General features: G+C 40.6%; 1 protein-coding gene across 2 annotated transcripts in view; it reads right to left on the bottom strand.

The window, feature by feature from the left end:
- Positions 1-353: 353 nt before the first annotated feature.
- Znf667 (zinc finger protein 667) overlaps positions 354-8,982 on the bottom strand; it is a 25,224-nt gene continuing 16,595 nt past the window's right edge. For both annotated transcript variants that reach the window (XM_029532131.1, XM_029532130.1), the window contains exon 5: positions 354-3,433. In XM_029532131.1, the coding sequence (XP_029387991.1) occupies positions 1,857-3,433 (1,577 nt within the window). In that variant the 3' untranslated portion in view covers positions 354-1,856. The remainder of the gene's footprint in view (positions 3,434-8,982) is intronic.

The raw sequence follows: 8,982 nt of genomic DNA, 5'->3' as shown, positions 1-8,982 counted from the left end.
CAATGTGGGCTGGAGAGATGGCTCAGCAGTTAAGAGCACTGACTGCTCTTCCAGAGGTTCTGAGTTCAAATCCCAGCAACCACATGGTGGCTCACAACTGTCTGTAATGAGATCTGATGCCCTCTTCTGGTGCGTCTGAAGACAGAGACAGTGTACTCAGATATAATAATAAATAAATCTTAAAAACAACAACAACAACAACAAAAAACAAATCCCAATGTTTGTGGTCAAAATCAGAACCCCTATAAAGTTTTCTTAATATAAACAAATATTATAAGCTTTTCTTAACAAGAAACAGATGTTCTCTTAAACAGCTAGTGCAGAAAAAAAACATATAAAAGAGCCCGATTGTATATAATCTAATCACACAAAAGAACTCAGATTTTATTTTTTATACAACTTACAGATGCTGGAAAAGGGGACAAAAACCAACAAAAATACATTGAACATAGTGGATGGATCAAAGGAAAACAGCCAGTACCTTAACCTAGTTCTTCCATGAACTAATCAGCTTGAGCTGCTGTAACAGTCTCACAGACGAGTTGACTTAAGAGAAATTAGGTTCTCACAGTTCCTCCATGAGCTGGAAGGCCAAGGTGAGGGCAGCAAAGTGGTCAGGTTCTGGTGAGGGTTTTTTCCTTGGTCTGCAGATGGCCTGCCTGTGTCCTCACATGGGACAAGAGACAACGCCCTCTGGTGTCTCTGATCAATAAACATATCAAAAAGGCTCATCTGCACCACAACTCCATTCATCTCATTTCAAAATAGCATCACATTGAAGGATTGGGGCTCCAGCGTGTGAGTTTTGGGATGGCACACATATCCAGACCATAAAAACCCAAACACATAGCTCAAGAGTGACTTATTTTAGAGCAAATAGCAGAACTGCATGAAAACACTGTTTACTTATATAAATATAGATTTATTTTCAAGTAAAAAAAGGTAAAAAATAGCTTCTCCCTGCTCTCAAGTTCCTCATTCTTCAGTATCTCCTGCCCGAGCCCCCAGCCTGTCTTACTAAATTTTCGCGGTGTATCTTCACAACCATGGAGGCAGTGTGACTACTGTAACTACTATTTCTAGCAACCTAAAGACTCACTCTTTTTGTTCTCACCCTGCTTTGCCCGGTCTGCCTGTTAGACCTAACACTCTGTTTTCCTGAGACCTCGACTCAGGCTCAAAGCTCCACCAGAAAAATGGACTGTAGCTCCAGTTCCATTTCATTGTGTGTATCCAATGATATGTCCTGAACACTGTACTAGAAATGAAATGCCAGCCGAAAAACACCTTCACTCACAAACCCTGATCCAAAATTCTGAGCATACTTCAGCTGATTTCAGACCTTCACTTCAAAATCTACCGACTACTTTGGTTCTTTGGCTTTCAAAGGGAGAATATCATAACATGGCCCCACATACACAAAACATGTTATTGGCAGATAGTGCACTCCCTCCAATTAATGATTGCTGATTTGTGATTTTTTTCAGCATTATAATGGTACAGAGGCAATATCCATTCAACTAGGAATTGGGTCTAAGTGTTATCTTCCCTAGGCTGATTATAAGCAGGATGATGACTCTCATGATGGTGGGCATCAGGATCAGGCCATAGCTTCCAGGAAGCCATACAGTCAGGAGAATGAACAACTGGGACACCACATTACATTGTGCTGCTAAATGATCACATTTGGTAGGTCAGGTATATTAAATATATATTTTGTCTCAAACGTTTCAACTTACGATGGGTTTATGGGACATACATCATCAAAAGATCATGAACACTTACACACACTCTCCATGTCTCTGAATACTTCTTTGATATCCTTTTTAGATTTTACAGATATAGCAGCGACAGCTTTAGGATGTTTCCTCTGAGTGTATGCTCTGATGTCGAATCAGAGATGAGCTCCGACTATATGCCTTACCACATTTGCTACATTCATATGGTTTCTCTGAAGAGTGACTTCTCTGATGTCGGATAAGGTCCGAGCCACTACTGAAAGCCTTCCCACATTCATTACACTCATAGGGCTTCTCCCCAGTATGACTTCTTTCATGTAGAATGAGGGATATGCGCTGAGCGAAGGACTTCTTACATATTTTGCATGCGTAAGGCTTCTCTCCAGTGTGAATTCTTTCATGCTGCGCAAGATGAGCACTCTGGCTGAAGGCTTTCCCACACAGATCACATTCATAAGGTCTGTCTTCACTGTGAATTCTCTTATGTCGGGTAAGAGATATTCGGTGACTGAATGCTTTGCCACATTCTTCACACTGATAGGGCTTCTCTCCAGTATGAATTCTTTGATGTTCACTAAGAAATGACTGGCGGCCAAAAACTTTACTACATTTATTGCACTTGAAAGGTTTCTCTTCCGAATGGATGTTGAGATGCACTTTAAGGTTTTTCATTCCACCAAACATCTTTCCACATTCCTTGCATTCAATGAGTTTCTTTTTCCTTTTATGAATTTTCTGGTGTTGAATAAAGGATGAAAGGCGACTACACACCTTCTCACACTTGCTGCACTTAAACTGCTTCTCCCCACTATGAATTCTTAGGTGCAGAATAAGGGTGGAAAGCCGTCCAAAGTCTTTCTGACATTTATCACATTTGTAGGGGTTCCCTGAAGTGTGAATTCTCTGATGGAGCATCAAGGCTGAGATCCTACTAAAGGACTTCCCGCACTTCCTACACATAAAAGGGTTTTCCGACTGGCAAGTTTTCTGCCTGAGACTCTGAGTTAAGGCCTTCTTACTTTCATGAGTTTTCTTTCCAATACAAACTCTTTTATGTACAAGGACTGGCTGCTTTTTGAAGCCTCTCCCATATTTATTGTATTTTTGTATTTTCTTTCTGCTGTGAATCCTCTTATGAAGTGAAAGGGATGACATCCGATTGAAGACTTTCCCACACTTTCTGCACTGGTGAATGCTGTCAGCAGTCTGATTATTATGGTGTAGACCGAGAGAGGGGTATGAATCTGAGGCCTTCTCATGGTGAAAATTTTCCTTTCCATTATGCATTCTTCTATGTATCAGAAGAGCTAACTTTTTATTAAAAATGTCCCCACACTTATCACATTCATAGCTCTTATTCCGATTGTGAACTCTCTGATGAAGAATGAGGGATAAGATCTGCCTGAAAACTTGTCTACACGCACTGCATTCATAAGACCTCTCTCCGGTGTGAAAGTCTTGATGAAGTTTAAGAGATAAGCTTCGAAAAAAGGTTTTCCCACAACGATTACACTTTAAAGATTTCTTGCCTGAATGTTCTTTCCTGGGTTTGCTTGGGACTGAATCCTTGTTATGTTTTGCCTTCTCTGTGAGCACCTTTTGTTGTAAAGAAGTTGGTTTCTCACAGATGCTTGGCCCAGATTTGTTACATGAATTTGGTGGTAACTTCTTGGTCTCATACTTAGACCCTGATTCTGAAAGACACCAAGAACTTAGGATTAGTTTTCCTGTGGTAAAGAAATGAAGCTCGGATAATAAAAAAAGGAGTCATTATAATTAGTGATTATAACAACCCAATGTTAACATGAACAATGTGTCTTACCATAGTCCCCATTAATATACTAAGGTCTTATGATGATTAGTTTTAACCACTGGTGTGACAAAAGCTAGAATCACCTAGAAGAAGGGAAGGCCTCTGAGGATATCTTAATTACCTTAATTCACTTTGGGCGGCACCAATCCCTGGGCTTGGGGTTCCAGAGTGAATAAAAAGAAGAAGGTAATTATATTAATACTGTGGGCAGTGCCATTCCCTAGGCTTGAGCAGAAAGCTAGCTGAGCAATGCATGCATGAATTCATCTCTCTGCTCTTAATTGTGGATAAAGTGCCTGGTTGCTTTAAGTTCCTGCTGTTTTAACTTTCCCTCAATGATGGAGTGTAACCTGGAATTATGAACATCCTTTCTCCCTTAAGTTGCTTTTTTCCTGGGTGTTTAATCACAGAAACAGGAATTCAGGAATGTTTGAAGTTTGAAAGTGAATAAACCAAGTTTTTATATATGTGATATAGTTTATATTATATGCCACATTTAGCTCCAAACTGTTCATCAGTTAAATGTAATTTACTATATGAAATGTTTCCAAAAGGGGATATTTACACAGAAATGTTACATGGTTACTTGGGACTAATAGTGGAAATAGAAATTAACTGTAACCTGACTCGAAAAACCAAAATAAGAAAGAAAAAAAAAAAAAAAAAGAAATGAACTGTAAATGGGTAAGAGAAATATTACCTGTGAGATAAAAATCATGTAAAACTGAACTATTGAGACATCAAACTCTATAAATTAATATAAAAAGGAATTATACTCTTTTCTTTTTAAAGAATGAGTTCACCATATTTCTTTCTTTCTTCCTCTTCTTTTGTTTTTATCTGTTTGTTCTGTTTTTGTTTTTGTTTTTCAAGACAGGGTTTCTCTGCATAGCCTTGGCTGTCCTAGGATTTGCTCTGTAGACCAGGCTGGCCTCAGACTCACAGAGATCCACCAGCCTCTACCTCACAAGCGCTAGGATTAAAGGCGTGCGCCACCACCGCCTGGGTGGACAATACTTTCAAAGTGAGTGAGTACCTTTATAAAGTTATAAATACTAAAAGCATATTCTTGAATAGCAAACACTGAAAACCACAAATATACTAACAATTTGGACTGAGTGAATATTTAAAACTATAAAAACTTTAAACTTAAGAGAAACAGGAAAAAAACTCCAAGAAAAAAGAGTAATATATTAAGCTAAAAAGAATGAATCTATTACTTAGTGATCAAATTGGAGTAGGACATATTAGCCTGAAATGGCTCAGAATAATTACTTGTGCTGATAACAGTGCTGTCATGTCTGAATTCCAGGCAATCAGGAGGCTGGGTCAGGGAGATCCTGAATTCAAAGTCAGCTCAGCACATATGCATATATGCAAGCCAATATAATAAGAAATTGTTTCAAAATTAAAAGAAAAAAGTACCTTTAAAGAATTCCTTTTTCAAATAATAAAGTACTTATATAGCATATGGATTATAGACCTTAATTTATTGGGGCACAGTAAACAGAGCATAGGCTTTAGTACTGTGCTATTCAATAGAGCAGCAACTGGTCACATGTACTAACTGGGTACCTAAAATGTGGCTGGTATGATATGGGGTATGTTATGTGAGTATAAAATAGATATATAGCATAGTGTGAAGAAACGCTATAGCCAGCCTGAGTATGGCAAACATGGCTCTAATAGGAGCCCTTCTCTCGTTCCCTCTCCCCTGTAAACCCTTAGGTTATATTCCTAAAGCAAGCCGCCAAGGACTGTTCCCTTATTTGGCCAATCCCTCCTCCTGAGGCTGACACAGTCCAGGTATCAAAGTATTGAAGTGCAGCAATCAAAAGCCGCCTTTGGCTCACCTAATTAACATGCACAATTAAAATTAAACACCTCATCCTAAAATGGGGGTTCCCCCTTTACCTTTATACACTGCCATTTGCCTGTGGGCCACGACTGCCTCCTCTCTATCCAGAGGAAGCCCTTTGTCCCTTTGGTACAAACACTCTTTCTCCTGATTCCTTGTTCCCTTCCCCTTTTCCCTTATCCTGTCTCCTGCTTGTTGTCTCTTATTCCCTGGCCCCTGTTCGTCTGGGGCAAATAAATATCCTTTGTGCTGAGAGCTTGGTCTTGTTGTGTCCTGTGCCAACACCAAACCTTCCAATGAAGATGTTCCATTAAAAAGGCAAGCAGAACATCTCACTGAAGAAATAGTGATCACATACTGTAGCATTTGGATCATACCAAATTAATAAAGAATATTAAAGAGAGGCCCTGCGTGGGTGATGGTAACACCATAAGTTCTCCGCAAGAGTCTTGATTGCTGACTATCTTTCCATGCCCCGTCATGGTCTTTAAATTGGATGGTATTGGGCTGACCAGATAGCTCAGGGGGTTAAAGCATTTGCCACCAAGCTTGACCTGTATTTGATCTACTAGACCAAGGTACAGGACGACCTTCAAGTTGTCCTTTCACCTCCAAATCTGCACTGTGGTGAATGCGTATGTGTGTGCGCAGTGTAATTTTTTTTTAAAAAAGATTTATTTTATGTATATGAGTATACTGTAGCTGTCTTCAGACACACCAGAAGAGGGCATCAGATCCCTTTACAGATGGTTATGAGAGGCCAAGGGATTGTTGGGAATTGAACTCGGGATCTCTGGAAAAACAGCTAGAGCTCTTAGCGGCTGAGCCATCTCTCCAGCCCCACCATGTAATTTTTTAAAATTTTAAATGAAATGGATGCAGTTGCTACCTGACAGGATATTTCTGAGAACTATAAATAATACATACAAAATTTCTGGTCCATGCTGTCTCCTCCATCTGTTAATCCTGGTGTTCAAACACCTGAGAACTGAAGCTTTTTTGGTTTATTATTGATGCTGGGTCATTAAGAACAAAAAGAGCAAGACTATTCAAAGTGTCTTCAATTATTGTATTTTAGAAGATGTAATTATCTCGGTTGCCAACTGCATCATTAAGATGCAGGATGTGGGCTGGAGAGATGGCTCAGCGGTTAAGAGCACTGACTGCTCTTCGGAAGGTCCTGAGTTCAAATCCCAGCAACCACATGGTGGCTCATAACCATCTGTAATGAGATCTGATGCCCTCTTCTGGGGTGTCTGAAGACAGCCACAGTGTACTTGCATATAAGAAATAAAACTTTAAAAGAAAGAAAGAAAGAAAGACACAGGATGTAGGAAAGCAGTTGGATAAAATAGTTATGTTGTAAGGGGGGAGATGATTAAAACATAGGATGACATTCCACCATTCAAGGAAACTCATTAACACACAGGATGTTCTAAGGAGAGATAAAATCATATTATCCTGCAGAGAAGCTTGTTAAGATCAGAAAGTAAACATCAAACGCTTTAGGAAGTCCCTGAAACTGAACAAATACATTAGGCTTCTCCCTCCCTGAACACATGCAAGCAGTCAGTAATAGTTCCTGAAAGACATTCTCAAACAAAAGAGGCTCAGACTACCTGAACTGCCTGCAAGAGATACTCCCCAACCTGTTAGATAGGCAAAGCAAGTTGTACAGCATGCTCCAGTTTTACAGCCTTTGTGAGCTGTTTCTTGTGCTGTTGTGTAGCAGTGTCCTCCAAGATTGAAACATTTGATTCTGTTTGGAACCTCTTTGGGCAGAATGATAAATACCTCAAGATACCATCAGGAAGTCCCTGAATCAGATCAGATTCACCAGGTCCCCTCCCTGCCAGAGTAAATAATAAAAGTTGAAAGTTCCTCTCAGACAAAGGAAGCTGAGCTGCAAAGAACACTTTGAAACCAAACCAGCTGCCTGGAAGAAACAGAAACCAGCTAAGCAGCCATGGAGAAGGCTTAGATCAGAGTCACTTGGAAAGAACACTCTCCAACCTGTTGAGCTGCCTGCAGGATATACGGTATGTTCCAGGTTTCCCAGTTTCTGTAGGCTGTCATTCATGCTGGGGTAGGCCTGGGTGATGCAGCTGTCTTTCAGTCACTTCTGCTCCTGTAAGTAATCCCTCACCCACACACCTGTTAAGTAACTCCAATAAAATCCATTGGTTCATCAAGTTGAACTCTGGTGGTACCCGTAAGTTGGTCTGTCATTGGTTCCCTGCCTGGGTAAGCAGATGTTTGTCTACCTTGAAGGGACTCTAGCTTGCTTGCAAACAATGGCTCTGATAGGCCTTGTCCTTCTCCCCCATTCCATCTGCCTTGCTAAAAACTCTTAGACTACATTCCTAAATCTGGGCCCCAAGGTCTATTCCCTTATTTGGCCACATCCTCTTCCTGAGTATCAGGGTCTAGCTATCAACTCTTGAAGTCTAGCAATCAAAAGCCCTCTTTGTCTCACCTAATTAAACTAATTAAACAACTCATCCTAGCACAGGGTTTCCCATTTTACCCTTATAAACCATCATTTCCCTATGTGCAATGGCTGTCTCCTCTCTATCCAGAGGCAGTCCTTTGTCCCTCTGGGACAAATACCCACCCACCCCCATTCCTTGTTCCCTTCCCCTTCTCCCTTATCCTCCATCTCCCTGTCTTTGTTCCTTATTCCCTTCCCTTTGTCCCTCTGGGAAAATAAATCTTTATGCTGAGAACTTGGTCTTGGGGGGGCGCCTGAGCCAATACCAATCTCTTACCTCTCCCCAGAACAGTGTTGGATTACAGGACATACTGTATATATGGAGGGTGACTCCATTACATAGACGGAGGTCCTGGACTATGTAAAAAGAATGTTGGGTGAATACAACATAACTTCTTGACAGTCACAACTGCCCTTTTGTGGCTGTGTAAATGAGAATGACCCCATAGTTTCATATATTTTAATGCTTAAGCAACAGTTAATGAAATAGGAACAGAAGGCATGGCCTTGTTGGGGTGGGTGTGGCTTTGTTGGAGGATGTACACTACTAGGGGCCAGCTTTGAAATTTCCAAAGCACACACCAGGCCTAGTCTCGCTCTGTCTCGCTCTGTCTCTCTCTGTTTCTGTCTCTGTCTCTGTCTCTCTCTCACTTCCTCTGTGTGTGTGTGTTTCTGTCTGTCTGTCTGTCTGTCTCCCTCTACCCCTCCCCTGCTATCTACAGATCAGGATGGTAAAGCTCTCAGCTACTATTCCAATGCCATGCCTGTTTGCTTTCTACCATGATGATCATGAACTAACCCTCTAAAACTATAAACAAGCCTGCAATTAAATGCTTTTTTTTTATAAAGCTGCCTTGCTTATTAGTGTCTCTTCACAGTAATAGAACAGCGACTAAGTCACCTCTCTCCCTTAAGTTGCTTTTATCAGCGTATTTTACCACAATTGACAGAAAGGTAATTAAGAGAGAAGACTAGCCATACATGTTGTATTAGTCAGGGTTCTCTAGAGTCACAGAACTTGCAGATAGTCTCTATATAGTAAAGGAATTTATTGATGACTTACAGTCTGCAGTCCAAATCC

Source organism: Mus pahari, chromosome 19 (assembly GCF_900095145.1).
Source record: "Mus pahari chromosome 19, PAHARI_EIJ_v1.1, whole genome shotgun sequence".
In the NCBI taxonomy this organism is placed as follows: Eukaryota; Metazoa; Chordata; class Mammalia; order Rodentia; family Muridae; genus Mus; species Mus pahari.
Note: the sequence above shows the minus strand (reverse complement) of the source record. Positions and strands in the feature narration are given on the sequence as shown.